Raw genomic sequence first — 16,670 nt, forward strand, 5'->3', positions numbered from 1 at the left:
CAATTTTCAGAGCTTTGCTTGTTGTAGCTCATGCATGATACAAACTCTAACCAATGGACGATGGGAAAATCTGAAATTTCACTGGTTGAAGAGATGGAATGAATTATTCAGTCCTTAATCTATTCTGTAGAAGCAATACCTGGGGGGCATTTCAAAGAAATATTTTGTCAGATATATATATTTTTTTTTTTCTGACAAATTTGCTCTCAGCCAATAAGATGCAAGGATTTCAGTAGCATATAGCAGCGTATCAGAAAAAGTATCTGGCAGAATGCTTCACGAAATGCCTTCTCTGGATGACGCTTTCTCCTGGTCATGAATACTAATCAAAGTGTCAGGTGTCTACAAAGCCCCATTGTCAACCAGCTATGTTTCAGCTCTCTTCACTTTAATATGCCATATCATTTGTAGCCAAAGTCCACTTGGGACTTAACTGGGGGGGGGGGGGGGGGGGGGGGGGGGGGGGGGGGGGGGAGGCAAATTGATCCCCCTGAACATTTGTGACCCGCTACAACAAAATGATCCTAAAGTCGGGCGAGGTCGATTATTTGAAAATTGCATGATATAATCCCCTAATCTTTCTGCTTTAAGTTGATATATAACACATTTTATAAAAATAATCGGCTGCGGAGATATCGATGTTTAAAAGAGAGCATGTCGAGACGTCTGGAAAATCACTGTTTCGAGAAAAGCGCCCTAAAAGTCTTCCTTTCGACGCAATCGCGATCAAGGGACATGCAAGTCAGTTTTCACCTCTGGCGATAGAAGGTAAGCCCTAGCAACCCCCGAAAAGTTCATTCAAGCACATCAGCGTCGGCGGTCTCCTCACCAACCAATCAGTGACCAGGATGTGAGAAGTGGCTGAGCATAGTGCACCCCGCCCGCACGCACCAGTTGACTGGGCAGTGTGCGAGCTTCACGCTTCGGTTAGCAGCAAGCAGCAAACTGACCAATGAGATCACTCTGGTCATTGTTGGGGCGGAACCTATCTGTGGTGCTCAATCCAAATTTTCGAACCAGTTTCTGCTTCGTTGAAACGCCAAAAAACATGGCTCAGAAAAACGCTATTTTTTAGTCTTTCCTTTGATCATTTTGCTTCAAAATTTCGACAGATGATAGAAGACATGTTAGACTCCAATAATATATCAAAATCAGAAAATTGTAAGTTTTGATCAATTTTAATGCTCTGACTTCAAACTTTATTTTCACGGCTTCGACCGTGCGCGACTTTAAGACCTTTTTGTTGTAGCGGGTCACATTTCGCGCGATGATTCCACAACTCGCACAAATTTTGCAGTGCCATTTCATGACTTTTTTTCTTTGAAGTCTCCCACATATTGCAAGATCAAATTTGCAATGACCCAGTACACCGTTCTGAAGTTACATAATGTTTTGCATATGCGTGTCAGCCTGAAAACACTTACAATGTAGAAAGAGCAGTAGGAATTATTTGTTTTATAAACCTACATAATATGTAACTATTACCTGTCTGCCACCAGTGGTCTAGGATGGGCACGTTGAAAACATCACGACACCACAGAAGGGTTTCTCGATCAAAGATCTCACCAGCCACAAACAGGTATTTCAATCTACACAACATAAATAGACAGACACAAAGAAAAACAAGCACAGAGGGGAGATCAAAATAAAGACGAATATCAGAATACAAACATAACAATAACATCACTTTTTTTTTACAAGACAGGCCAGGCTTTTTTTTTTTTTTTTGGGACAAAGGACTGGCAACATTACCACAAAGGACTGGCAACATTGCCACAACACTTGACAATGTATACACATTTTTGACACATTCTTGATGTCTCCATTGTTTTTAAACTCACCCTCTGTACAATTTGCTCATATTCACATGCATTTTTTATATCTACAAATTGAATCGGAAATAAAGATTGAATTGAATTGAATTGAATTTTGCATAAAAGGATACTACAAGGCAAGGACTCTGTTTATGCTATGTGACAGATGCACTACTCAGAAACTTGTACCATTTTATTTTCAGTGGAGCAATCTTGTCGACTCCACAAGAGGATCACATTTCTGCACTCTCTTGCCTGGTTGACATTCTATAAACGATATATCACTCCATGTAATTGATACATATAAATGTAGAGTGATATTCAAGCCACTGAAAGGGACCATCTGCAGCCATGGCATATGAATGCCAAATGATAGCTATTCTATGCCTAATGTATGTATACGCATGTAATATAGAAGCAATAATCATTATGAAAAGGAAAAATAAAAACAAATGGAAGTAGCAGAAGTAGTTTATTATACACTAAACAAATGTTATAATTGCAATTATTTCTTTTGGGGGGTTTTCTTTTCACAAAAATGATAGTCATGCTTTTAAATATTTCCTCAGCCTGTGCTTATAAAGCAAACACAGAAAAACACAGATCTTCCTTAGCCTGCCAGTCCCCTTTTAACCCGTTCCTTCCTCAATTCCCCGAGTGTCTTAAATGCCCCCAAACAAGATTCTTTTTGCCCAACAACAAAGAACGGACAGGTTGGTAATCCACCTGAGCGAAAGCAGTTTAATAAGCGGTACATGTATCCCATTTCCACGGTCAACTACATGTGCCATCAAACAATGAAATATCGATCGAGCGCAAGGTATGAATAGAGCGTGGGCTGATGGGCTCACATACTCCTTTGTTCTACACAAAACCGAAAAAAAAAAATGGGATGACTGGGGTCAGCGAACACAGATATCTACTCGAGCTCAGCTTCGATTGCATATGTACATGTTCATACGAGTTTTATAGCAAAGCAGGCGGAAACTACATCAGAAAAACAGTAATAATGCTGTAATATACACATTTTTCCAATAGAAAGAGAACATGTGGTGATAGAGAGAATTCTTATCTTTTCATCAAACCCATATTTCTGGGCATTACAACACAAATATACTTGAATTTAGGCCAAGAAATTAGGCACTCTTATCTTCATCTTGGGAACCTGGTATACCAGGTTCCCGTATATCAGTTGCTCCCATGGGAACCTGGTATACACTGTACCAGGTTCCCTTAAAGAAATGGGTTAATAATATACTTGATATACCAGTACCTGTTTCAATATGAATGTGAATGTATGCAGACAGGAAAGTTGATCTCCAAAAGAAAGAAACTAGAAATGTCGCTACAGCGACTGGTTATACCCCCACCAAACAACATTTCATAAGCTTTGGTCAAAACAACATTTCATAAGCTTTGGTCAAAAAACTGAGGAAGTAGTTAAATCCGCAAGATCTTTCCTTGATCTTCTGCCATTAATATGCCGTTACCATGGCAACGTACTTTCGGGTACTGTCGAAAAATGCGTCTTGCACATCCACAACCAAAGGTACACATCTGTACCAAGTTTCATGGAAATTGGGCAAAAACTGAGGAAGTAGTTTGCAACACAAAATGTTCCATCATTTTGGCTCATAATATGTGAGCTGTTACCATGGCAACATACTTTTTGTCACTGTCAAGAAATGTGTCATGCTGACCTATATCCTAAGACAAACATTCAATATGAATTCCATGAGAATTGGAAGAACACTGATGAAGCAGTTTTGCCATGAAGCATTTTGCCCTATATTTTACCAATAACATGCCGTTACCATGGCAATGCACTTTTTGCCACTGCGGAAATATGTGTCTTGCACATTAACATATTCAGATGAACATCTGTACCTAATTTCATAAAAATTGATCAAAAACTGTGGGAGGAGTTCGCGACGCAAGATTTGTACCCATTTTTGCCCATAATATGCCGTTACCATGGCAACGTACTTTTGGGTACTGTCAAAAAATATGTCTTGCACATCTACAACCCAAGGCACACATCTGTGCTAAGTTTTATGGGAATCGGTTGAAAACTGAGGAAGTAGTTCGCGACGCAAGATTTGTACCCATTTTTGCCCATAATATGCCGTTACCATGGCAACATACTTTTGGGTACTGTCAAAAAATACGTCTTGCACATCTACAACCCAAGGCACACATCTATGCCAAGTTTTATGGGAATCGGTTGAAAACTGAAGAAGTAGTTCGCGACGCAAGATTTGCAACGGACCGACCGCCCGACCGACCGCCCGACCGACCGCCCGTCCGCTGATTCCTATATACCCCCTTCAAACTTCCGTTTGGCGGGGGTATAAAAAAAAAAATGATAAAGCATGCCGGGTTACTCTGTGTCTATGCAGAGACTCCAACTCTCCCGTTTTCGACGGGAGATCTCCCGCCGAAAGCCCATTTTTGCACAATCTCCCGTTCTCCCGTTTGAGATTTGATTTCTCCCGCCCTGACTGTGTGTCTCCCGGTGGAAAGGATTTCTTACTTATTTCTATCGTATGTTGAAAAAATAAGCCTTAGACAGCACCAGAGAACACCTAGAATCCTAGGAACTTCGCGCTTCGCACACATCAACTTGGAGTCTCCCGTTTGCTAGGGGTTTCGGGCGGGAGAATCTCCAGATCAGAAGGTGCTTGGGGTTGGAGTCTCTGTCTATGTCAACACAATTCCTTATCAAAACACTGGCACATAGCACGCTCTGCCACTCAGTTTAATGCAGGGTCACGGAAAAGCAGGGTCATAAACATTAAATACTTTTGTCTCTTTTGTAGTAACATAATCTTCACGTAGGCAAACATTACTTGCTATCACTGAAGCTCAGAACCCAAACATGGCTTCAAGGGACAATCAAGCAAAATCAATTAGAAAAAAAAAACAAACAAACTGCTTTGCTGGTATGGAAGAGGAGATCATAAGCAATGTGACAGACTATGCACAGACAATCTCAACACTCACAATTATTCTATTTTCCTTTCTCTCAAAAGTGAGTTGATAAAAAAATTGGACAACACTTTAGGTGATACACCTGTAAACCTGTAGCTGCTTATGCAGCTGCAGTACCCAGTATCTCACTCTACCTTTTATTGTTTTTTTTTCTAAATCAATTATCATTTGCTTCAATTTGACATGTTCTGTCATATTGCTGCATGAAGAAGTATGCTAGGTGCACTTTGTCAATTTCTGCTTTTAAAATATCTTACAGATTGTATATTCAATCATTTAAAACAGTGGAGCTTTAAAGGCTCTATCTCAATCAAACAAAATTATCCTCTTCACTCTACTCCTGCTTTATATACACAGCAATAAAATGAAGGATGCAATAATTCATGCACATACATGTATGGTCACACTTTGAACATCTAAATCACAACTAACATGAAGACATCATATTTACACACACTTATCAATGTTTATATTATATGCACTAATAAATGCAACAATCTTGGCAAGCTTTTATCAGTGAAACACCTTTCTGACCTTTAATTGTAAAATTGCCACTTCACATACATCTTGTACTATCACAAAAGTTCGGCAGTAATATCTAGAAATGCTCATTTCACCCTACTGGTAGCAAAACATTGTGAGTGTGTGTGCAGCTGTCTGTATTTGTAGTGTATACAGGTAGGAGGGGTATTTTTATGGATGTAGCTTTACAGCCAGATGCTACAATCAGGAAATTATAATATCAATTCTACCGGTAGTAATGGTACAATTGAATATTCTTGGCATAGGTATTACACCAGACTTTTGTTGCTGAAGGTGATTTGGAGAAGCCATATATATTGAAATTTTGAAATTGATGGACCATTCAATAGATATATTATTGTGAAACGTCTCATTTGTTCCCAGCAAGTTTTCTATAACAAGTATTAGGCTTTAAGATATTCTTTTGTCTACTGTGAAATTCTATTATTGCTTGTGATTTACATTGTACATTGTAAGTTAAACTATTAAACTTCAAAGGTCATTGCCATGTTAACCTGTTCCTTCTGGGAGCCTTGCATATCATGTTCCTAACATGTGGAAAAGGGTGTCTGCATTCGGGGTCTAAATTCACATTTATTTCTGTTATGTTGACCAGAAAAATGACTTTGATTGAAAGATTCAAGTTTCTTCTATCAATATTTGTTCTTTTCCTCTGTGAAATCGACAAGTATTTTTTGTCAAATTTACCTTCTTCTTTTTTCAGCACAGTAGTGTGCCTGTTTTGTTGAAAAAAGAAAAGAAAAACTGCATGAAAACGTACACGGTAAATCAAGGGTGAGCTCACTAGATTTTGACTTTCACTGGCCCAATTTCGGTGTCATAATAGAGTATGATAAATTAGTTTGTGAGCCAATTAGTGCATGCTCTATTCATATCTCACGTCCGACTGATATTTCTGCATTGTTTGGTAGCACAAGCAGATGGCCGCGAAAAAGGGAAACATGTTCTGCTTTGACTGTCTTCAGACAAGCGAATCACTAACTTATCCGTCCTTTGTCGACGGGAGGGAATCTTGTTTGGGGCCTTGAAAGTTCTCGGAGTAGCGCGGAAGGAACAAGAAAGGTCATCACCATATTAAAGCTTGTATAGTGGCTGATATTATTTGATCCATGACAGCAACATATATTTTGCTCTTCAACAAAGCTGCCAGAAGAAGCAAAAGCATCACTCCAACAAAACTCCTGGAACACGAAGAGCTAACAGGAAACAGACGGTGTTGGACTACAAGCAGGACAAATGTGCACCAAATACATGCCTGGGATATGCTGGGCTCACCTGTCCAGGGAATATTTCTTGGCCATCTCACCGCTGGGGTCGTCCTTGATGATGGCTCGCAGGGCGGTGGGGGAAGTGAACATGGCGGAGACACCGTGCTGGTTGACGACTCGGAAGAATGAACCCGCGTCTGGAGTTCCCACTGGTTTGCCCTGTAGCATTCAGAGTCATCGGGAGCAAACAAAATATTACACCGACCACAGTATTATCATAGAATATTTAGAACGACAGAGAGGATGTTAAATAAACAACACCAACTGAACTAAACTAAACTATAAAAAAGCACAACAAAACAGACACACAAACAGATAACAACATGGACAAAAGTTTTTTTTGCACCAAATTTTATCAAGTCCACTCTATTCATCACACACATTTAGTATTCCTGGATACATATTTTTTTACATCAAATGCACACTTTTTTACAAGCCTTTCACTCTTTGATCCCAGCTTATAAACTGTGTTACAAATTCATAACTCCTATCCTTAGGTAATATGACGTCAAAGAAAGTCCAACGATGTGCTTCAAAAGTTTGAAAGTAGAATGAAACAAACAAAGGTGGACATTTCTATACAATTATGTCCACCTTGGCCAGAATTCACGAAGGTGGTATAAATGAAACCATGGTTTAAACCATGGACAAAAACCATGGAGCGCCAAGTGTCGCATGGAATATTTCGTGACGAAATCAATCTTTTCGTCGATGAAATTATTATTTTGTAACGAAATGACAACATTTTGTAACTAAATGAACATTTCATCCACGAAATGATAATTTCGTTAACGAAACGGTCATTTTGTCGACGAAATGACCAACTTCGTAACGAAATATTCTGTGCGACACTTGGCGCTCCATGGTTTTTGTCCATGGTTTAAACCATGGTTTCATTCGTACCATCTTCGTGAATTCGGGCCCTTGTGTTTATAAAAGGATGCCCAATGACAGAAGTTTTATTAAAGCAAGGATACTACTACTACCACTACTACTACGAATAATAATAATAATAATAATAATAATAATGATAATAATAATAATAATAATAATAATAATAATAATAATAATAATAATAATAATAATAATAATAATAATGATAATAGTAACAATGATAATGATAATAATATTACTACTACTACTAATAATAATAATAACAATAACAATGATGCTAATTTGCACTTACATAGCTGACAATAATATCAAATATTATCTCTGATCATAGCAATCTCTAGCATACGTACAAGTCACAAATTCCTTAGGCCTGTAGGTCCACAAGACTGGAATAATTACACCAGTGTCCTCATAGTCGATGGTGTATTAACACCAAGTTCATTTTTTTTTTTCAATGTATAATAAACATTTTCAATTTTTCTGTGTTTGGTACCATCGTGTCATGCATCATCAGGACCCTGTTGCATAAAACCCTTACCGCTGGACTTACCGCTCCTTTCGAGCGGTAAGTCTTCAAATTAGCGGTAAAGCTTATAATCCTTGATGCTGATTGGCTGTGACGCCTAATTTTGATGGTAGTTACCATTGAAATTCAATGGTAAGTTTTATGCAACGGGCCACTGGTTCTAAACCAGACGGGAGTACAATCCTACCTCATAGATGATGGTAGGGTTTCTATGGAGGAGAGGGGCATAGCAGATATAGGAGTGGCCCACGATCCAGCCCAGATCGGAGGCAGTCCACCAGACCTCGCCTGGTTCCAAGCCATACAGGTGCTTCATGGTCCAGTAGAGGGCCACTATGTAACCCCCGGTGGGTCGCACCGGTCCCTGGAGGTCAATTGGAAGAATATTATTAGCCCTTTTCCTGCTAGAGGCGAAACTAGCATGAGTAATAGCAATGGAAGCAAGACGGAGCAATTCTTAAGCCCTGTTTTAATAACAGACCTTACTGCGGCAATTTCGCTTCAACATCCGCCGAACAGAATTCCTCACCTCTGTCAATTAAAACAGCAGGAGAATACAAAAGCAAAAGTTACCATTTTGAAAGGCTCTGTTAGAATGGGGCTTCACAGGGTTATATCGGGGGGGGGGGGGGGGGGGGGGGGGTGTGACTGTTTGTTTTGTTTTTCTTGTTTGTTTGTTTTACGAAGTCTGTTCTCATTTCATTCATACTCACAATTCCAAACCTTTATCCACGGCTTGTATTACCACAGACAGTAGGAACTGTTTCTGCCATCAGATTATTCAATATTTACCCCAATTTCATGCTTTCTACATTAATCTCAATTGACAATTAAAAGTTGAATGTATTTTTGTTGTTTATCCTTTGACATATATACAAAGTGTGGGCAGTATGTGTGTAAGAAATTATCAATCACTTTGTAGGTTTTTATTTTTTTGTTGTTGTTGCTTTGTGTGTCATCTATGCAGTCCCTTTCAAATGTGCACATTCAAAATAATTTTACACAGCAAGATTTAGATTTATTAGTAGGGATTATCTGCATGTAAAACAAACAAAACACTTATCTTATAATATTCTCCAAACGGTGAGTTTTGAATGTGAAATTACAGGAGTTAAAATCAAAATGGTAAACAAAGTCTGGAAGCATTTTTTTAACCCGTTGAGGATTGGGCTGATTTGGCTACAACAAGCCTTTCCCATAAACATTAACCGAGTACACTCAGGTCTCATCCTCAGTTGGTTAAAGGAACTCCAAATGTACACAATCGTATACCAGAGAAGACAACAAATTCAAAGTTATTCAATAAATCTGCTTGTAAAAGTAACTTTGATAGAAGGGCATGTAGAGTACAAAAGTGTCAAAACCATTCATTAATTGCCAGGGACAATGGTTTCAAGCAAGCTCACCTGGCCCAAGTCTTTATGCAGGCACCTGATTCCAACCCAATTAACCAACAGACAAAAGACTCTGACATCATCTCTTGGGTACATTATTACCTCCGCCAAAGGAGGAGGTTATGTTTTCATTACCATCTGTTTGTTTGTCCATGTGCAAAATAACTCAAAAAGTAGTAAACAGATTTGGATGAAATTTGCAGGAAAGGTTGAGAACGACACAAGGAACAGATGATTAAGTTTTGGTAGTGATTCGGGAATTTTTTGTGGATTTTATGAAGGATTTTCGATATTGTGGCAGGTAGGGTCAATGAACTTGGGAGTTCAAGGGTCAAGCTGCACATTTTTGAGGTTTTTATATGCGCACTACAGTGCATGCTCCAATTTCTTCTAGGGCGAGGCACGCCGCACAGCTGGAAGTTGATGACGTAACAAAAGGCTGCTATATCGGGAAATCAGGCAATTTTCAGCATGCATACATATAGGAATGTGGAAATCACTGATCTCTATGGAAGAAAAATATCATTGGTGGAAACAGCTGTTTGGCGGAGGTCTGCGATCTCAGAGTGCTTCTCTAGCAATGAGAACGACTGGATACCTTTGGCAGCCCTGTAGTTCCTGATGTGTGGAGAATGTACGTCGGATCCATGGCATTGACTGGAACGCAGTCGTGACCTTTGGCACTTGACATCAAGTCCATCCAACAATGGTCTCGGCCGGCAGTGAAGTTTTGCGTTTCAAACTAGATGTTCAGTGATACAAACAGCATCAAAGGTGATGTGAACGTCTTATTGTTTTGTCTACTGTCGTGTTGTCCTGTACGAGTTGGTCTGTTTACACATTTTGCACTGTCTTTCCCACAACATTTGGTAGCTAGTAGTGTTGTTCATGACATAAAATATTTTTCCAGTTTAATGAAATCAAATCCTAAAGTGTCAAAACTCCACTCTCTGGAAAATGCATGTAAGAACTCAAGACCACTATCTGGAGCCAACATTGTGCTCCCACTATCAACACAAAACATTTATTTTTCAACACCTTGTGTGCCCCAGTACTTTCAACACTTTTATTAGGACCATTTTGTTTTGGTTTGTTTTGGGATATCCCAGCCATTTAAAAAGCCAATTTTCATTAAATAATCTTTTAATTCCTCTTACAGTTGTATGCTCTTTAATGGTTCATACAAGTGGTTTCTAATTATCTCCCAAAGAGTTAAAATCTGAATCCTCATATCTTGACCAAAACTACACCATCTCTTTAAACATAAAAAAGTCCTGGCACTAGAATGCTTATTAAAAGGTAAGTTTTGTTAAATGTAATGACAGTCAAATGACACACAATTTTTACAAAACTAATTAGATGCTGTACAAAAAGGCAAAACAAAACAAAACAAAACAAATTATGACTTTCAGATGGGCTTGAATCTTGACCTTCACATTGCACTGTCTGAATATTTGCTGATTACATGGCTTAGTTTCTCACAGCAACTACAGCTTTGTCTTAATAGAACTTATTCTGTCTGGTCACATTTGAGTAAGCAGTTGTCACTCAGTATCAATAATTCTAGGTGTATGCCCACACTACTGTTTCCTCTGGTAGCTAAGGGATATTGCAGGTCTGTCAACATTCTCACATCCCAATCGCGGAGATTCACACAGCAATCAGGGAGATATCTGTGTGTTACAGGCATTTCAATGGGCAAAAATTATTCCAAAATCAGGAAGTCCTTAATATTCTCTTATTCAGACATGAATAGATTTTGACATTTTTAAGGAGACTCTTGCAGAATCAGGGAGACTTGGCATCTGTGGATATTGAACTTGATAAAGCCGAGTGTGAGGTCTGATTTGTGGCCAGACTACTCACGCCTGGCCTGTTGTAAATGATGCAGGACGCTGGCTTGTTCTTGCTCATGCTGACCGCCTCATCCAACAGACCCTTGTAGTCCACTGTCCGGCCAGGCTCGATGCCCACTGATGCTGAGACGATTACTTTCGGCTGAGGAAACACACAAACATATTAAAACAAAGAGGAAAAATACACGCAGTTGACAAGTGAGAATATAATTACATTTTGCATTTTGTTACGGAGTGATCTTATTGGTCAGTGCGTTGCATCCTGATTGGTCATGCCTAGACTGCTGGCGCTAAGCTTGAATGCACATCGCAGAAATGGCTAGGGGCATGCCTTCTATTGTCAAGCGGTGAAAACTGTCTCGCCTCCCCTTGATCATGATAGCTTCGGAAGGAAACTTTGAAGGCGTTTTTCTCGAAACTCTGATTTCCTCAAAAACTTGACATGCCCTAATAAAATCATCAATATCTCCATAAACAAGAGCTTTTATGAGTTGTGCTACATATGAAATTAAAGAAGAGTAAGGGAATAATGTAACGCCATTTTCACAAAATTGTTCTTCCCTGACATTCGGATCCTTTTGTTGTAGCGGGTCAAAATTGTACTATAGTACAAGGAAACTCCAATTATAACAAAGTGCTTTGCCCAGGCAGTTTCTTTCTTTATATCAAAATTATGTGATAGCTGAACAGTACAGGAGGCAAAAAGATTTTAATAGATAATAATTTTAGAAACTGAATTTTTACTTTGTTATAAACAAGAATTTAGTTTAATATAACCCTGATCAATATAATAGGAGTGCACTGTATCTTGGCATCGTATGATAATGGTAGACAATATCAAACTCTACATCAGTACTTGAAACTGGTCCATCTTTTCGTCATCTATAACAGCAAAATATCCACTAATGCAAGGTTTCTATTTTACTGTTTGAGAAAACTGTCAGCATAGTCTGATAAAGTATTATTGAACATCAACCTTATAAGGTAAATACTACATTCTCCAGACTCATTGCTTTCAATGATTGTGTAGTCTTTACCTCACAATAAGATACTGAAACCCATCCCAAATCGTCATTGCCCAGCAGAACGACGCGAGGCATGTGGGGCGTCCATTATACTTTTATTAGGACATACATGCATCTCACATGTTATACTTTACTCCCGCTGCATGCGTTCCTGTCGTTCTGCTAGGCACACTTTCCTTCCATTGCATGTTTCCTTGTCATTCTGCCGAGCACATGACAAAATATAGCAGCAAAACATGCCTCCAGATAAAGGCAGTTCAAAGAAAAGATTGACCTTGACGAAAAATAAGCAATTAAATCCGTTCCTGAACAGACCTGTGTGTGATCAATCCTTATGGACAGCTCCTTGGAGGCGAACCCACCGAAGACCAAAACGTGGACGGCACCGATGCGGGCGCAGGCCAGCATAGCGATAACGGCCTGTGGAATCATGGGCATGTAGATGAGGACTCGGTCACCGTACTGCACCCCTTGCTCCACCAGGCAGGACGCAAACTTGGAGACCTGGACAAAGTTGACCGTAATACCGTGATTATGATAACAATAATGATGGTCTGACTATGATGGTGATGATGATGATAAGGAGGACGATAAGGTAATTAATGGTGATGTTGATACAACTACTACTACCACTACTACTGCTACTACTACTACTTCTACTACTATACTACTACCTACTTCTACTGCTGCTGCTAACAATAACAATCAAAATGAAGTAAATTAAGAAAACAATGAAACAACAACTACAAAAGTAACAGAAGGTAAAATCACAGACCTCCATACTCGGGGCAAGACAAACAGTAGCCAATCTTCAAGATTTGTACTGGACAAGACACAAACTGTACACAGATATGAGGTGCAATGTTATACAAATAGTGAATGGTCAAGAGTGCCATTGTACAAGATTTTGCACCAGGTGAAAGATAGAGGCGCTCTATTCAACGAGGCAAAGTCGAGTTGAATAGCACACCCCATCTTTCACTGAGTGTGAAATCTTCTTCCACTGCACGAGTAAAGACCATACACTATTTGTTTCATACAAAACCTCGAATGTCAACAGATGTGGTCCATACAGATTTTTGTAGTTAGCACAGAAATGTCAACCATTTTCTGTGAAAGACAAATGAGTAGCTGCAACAGTCACAGTCACCGTGTATGTACCTACACGAAACAAAGTTGTTTACAAAAATGAGTGCCAAAAGTACGCACTTGTATAAAGCGCTCTTGTAATTGTTGAGTGCGCGTCAAATGTTTGTTTATTGTCACATCAAAGCCGTGCGATGGAACAAAAACTTGGGGGTCAATTGTGAGTTTGACACAGGAGTCATTGGAAATGGGTGTCAGCCATGCGCTATCCATTTTTGCTCAAACAAAATTGCACGGCTGGACAGCCAGAGCGTGCGATGAAACTTTTAACTTTTAAAATGTCATGTGATGGGCAGTCGACCAATCATAGCTACATTCTAATTACCAGTAGGTGTGCTTGTGTTACACTACTAAGAATTAGAAGCAATATACACTTCAGCCTGAAAATCACAGACTTCCTACATAAGTAATTTTAAGTGTGTAATTGTATTCTTGTTTTCAGCTTGTACATCTTTACATTGAATGTCTTATCAGCATTCCATTATTATATATTTATTTTAAAATGGTTCATTAGTATACAGCAAAGTCCTTGTAATTTTTTTTTTTGATGTTGGTTTTTATTTTATAGAAAGAGTCATAACTGTACTGATATACACTTCAACTGGTGTTAGTTATCACACCCTTGGATAAATTCCTCTTTCTACAGCACTTTGGAAAAATTGCTACCAGGGAGAAAAGTTCTGAACATCACACGATATTTGCCAAAAAGCATGCAAAAGCTGCATAGCAATTTCTGCTCAGAGCGCAAAATGATGTCATCAACTGTGTACCCTTCTCCCATAGGCTCTTCATCACATTTGCACATTCCCACTCACATTGCCCTTTAGGAGAGAAAGATAATGGTATTAATAATTGTTGTGGTTGTAGGCATTGTCTGGGACCACCAACGTGCGCTGTTAAATGTTGGAGTTGCTGTATATATCCATAAAACAAATAGTGAATGGTTTTTGTTTGTTTGTTTTGTTTATAATCTATTCATTTTAGGAAATCAAACAGGATCTGACATTTGTTGCATAGGATGTAACTTTCTACTCAATGAGACAAAGCAGAGTTGAATGCTGCATCTATTCTTAACCCCCTTGTGTAAAATTTTGTACCATCGCACTTCTGACCACCAGAACATCAACTGAAAATCAGTCACCTCCTGTTGAAGCTCTCTGTACGTCAGATGAGTGATGGATCCTGTCACTGGACTGTCATGAATAACTGCATTCTGGTCGCCATGGCCACTGTCGACATGACGATCTACTGCATTGTAGCACATATTGATTTCTCCTCCAATGAACCTGTTAAGCAGAGGTCAAGGGTCATGTATCAGTTCAATCAAAGAAACCATTAGCAGTCTTTAATACCACTACTAAGTTTACTACAGTTGTACCTGTATGTGTGCATCATGATGCACTGCAGTGTACTCAGCTACCTTGGTATTACATTATCATTATTACCATTAATAATTATTATAATTATTATTACTATTATTATTATTACTATTATTACTATCATCATCATTTATTTGTTCGATGTGATAGCTCTGTAAATAGCTGATTTGAATTTACAGAATACATTGCACTTTCTATACCGCTACTATAGACAATGTGCTTTACTTTTTCCCTGTAATTGTGTAAGTTCTTATAACATTGACATCAGTCTGATCATGGTTGATGTACCAAGTCAAAAACAAGCAGACAAGCTGTAACTGTTCAAATATGATGGTTGTGCTCATTATCAAAAATTGATCAATGAACAAGTTTCTATCAATACAGCAATAGCTAGGCCTACCATGGTACTATATCTCACAACAAAACTCATTTGATATTCCCCAACGTTAATTTTTTTTTTTTTCATTTCACCATCAGGTCGTTAGACCTGAATATAAAATTTTAACGTTAGGAGATTTGAACAATTTAGTATTTACCACTGAAATAATTTTTTGACACAGGATTTGTATATATTTTGATGGCGGTCAAATTCTGAAATCTGAACCTCTTGTAAATTTACAACGGATTTCAATTTTCTTTTTCACACTGGGAATGCAATAAATTCTTGAAATTTGTCCAGTGGTTCCAGGGTTAGGAATCCATTCTCTCCCTACCATCCCCTATCAAGAAAAAAAAATAATAATAATAATAATGATAATAATAATAAATACATAAACTAAAAATATATAAAGAAATAAATAGATACTTAGATAAATGGTTTTAAAAAAGTGTTGAAACTAGGCGGTCTACATTCACATTTTGGCACACAACGATTTGCTAGTGACCTGCGCCTTTATCAGCACTGCCAGCTGGTAAAACTTCGAGGTTCTTTTATCTAACGTTACTTTATCATTCTTGTTACCTGGGCCCCGTCTTATAAAGCTTTCAAATCAATCACAAGTCCCCAAATCAATCGCAACTTGCATTGCAGCTCACAAGAAACTTGTGATTGATTTCTATCACCACGATCACAAGTCTTTATAAGACAGGCCCAAGGTAGTGGTACGACAGTGCAATAAATATCAAAAATTACGATAAGGCTGATATATAATTCTACAATCATCAAATATTTTGTTCTTAGTGAAAGTTATTTAACTATCAAAACCTTCGACTAATTTTACCATTGCGAGGCTGGGGGGTTGCTGAAATCTAGAACACTGTCCCACTTCTTGAACCATACGACTTGCTCGGCCTGCTCCGCCCAGAACTCTTCGGGACGTGATATGCTCTCTTCGAATACCTGTGGATATCGGGAGTTGCTGCTCGGCTGCGGCCGCTCGGGAATAGACGAAAAATTCAGCCTCAACGACAGAGCTGGAGCTAGTTTGACAGGGTTCCACAAACTGGTGATTTTTTCGTGGAGTAACGGGCCTCGGAGAGCAGCAAAGCGCCGTAGTTTAGACGATAATCGTATGACAGACATTATTATTTGCAGGTAAGTTCAGGAGCAAATTCTCATACTTCGGTATCACCAGGTACGGTGTGTGATACGAAGACCTCTTATGAGCCGTATACGCGTACCTCGCCTTCACTTTGCAACTCGTGTACAATATGTTATGTACGGAAAGAGCTTAGCTGGCTTATAGCGCGGTGTGACGTATGGTTGGTAATGACTTGTACTCGTACCCCGCGCAGTGTTCCGTACCTCACTCCTACAGAAAGCATGCAGCACATTCGTGATTCAGTTTCCTGCGCTATGTCTTCCCAGGGTACCGCTGCGTGAATGTGCTAGGAT

At 38.9% G+C, this 16,670-nt stretch overlaps 1 protein-coding gene across 1 annotated transcript in view; it reads right to left on the reverse strand.

Moving 5' to 3' along the window:
- Positions 1-16,376, reverse strand: part of LOC139737751 (acyl-CoA synthetase short-chain family member 3, mitochondrial-like) — a 32,618-nt gene extending 16,242 nt beyond the window's left edge. The window contains 8 exon segments of the mRNA XM_071648427.1: positions 1,486-1,589; positions 6,624-6,775; positions 8,224-8,400; positions 10,029-10,172; positions 11,297-11,428; positions 12,627-12,815; positions 14,599-14,743; positions 16,057-16,376. Coding sequence (XP_071504528.1) covers positions 1,486-1,589; positions 6,624-6,775; positions 8,224-8,400; positions 10,029-10,172; positions 11,297-11,428; positions 12,627-12,815; positions 14,599-14,743; positions 16,057-16,358 — 1,345 coding nt within the window. The 5' untranslated portion in view covers positions 16,359-16,376.
- Between the last annotated feature and the right edge of the window lie 294 nt (positions 16,377-16,670).

This window comes from Diadema antillarum, unplaced genomic scaffold (genome assembly GCF_040938485.1).
Source record: "Diadema antillarum isolate AM-2024a unplaced genomic scaffold, OU_Dant_1.0 seq00000702_RagTag, whole genome shotgun sequence".
Taxonomy (NCBI): Eukaryota; Metazoa; Echinodermata; class Echinoidea; order Diadematoida; family Diadematidae; genus Diadema; species Diadema antillarum.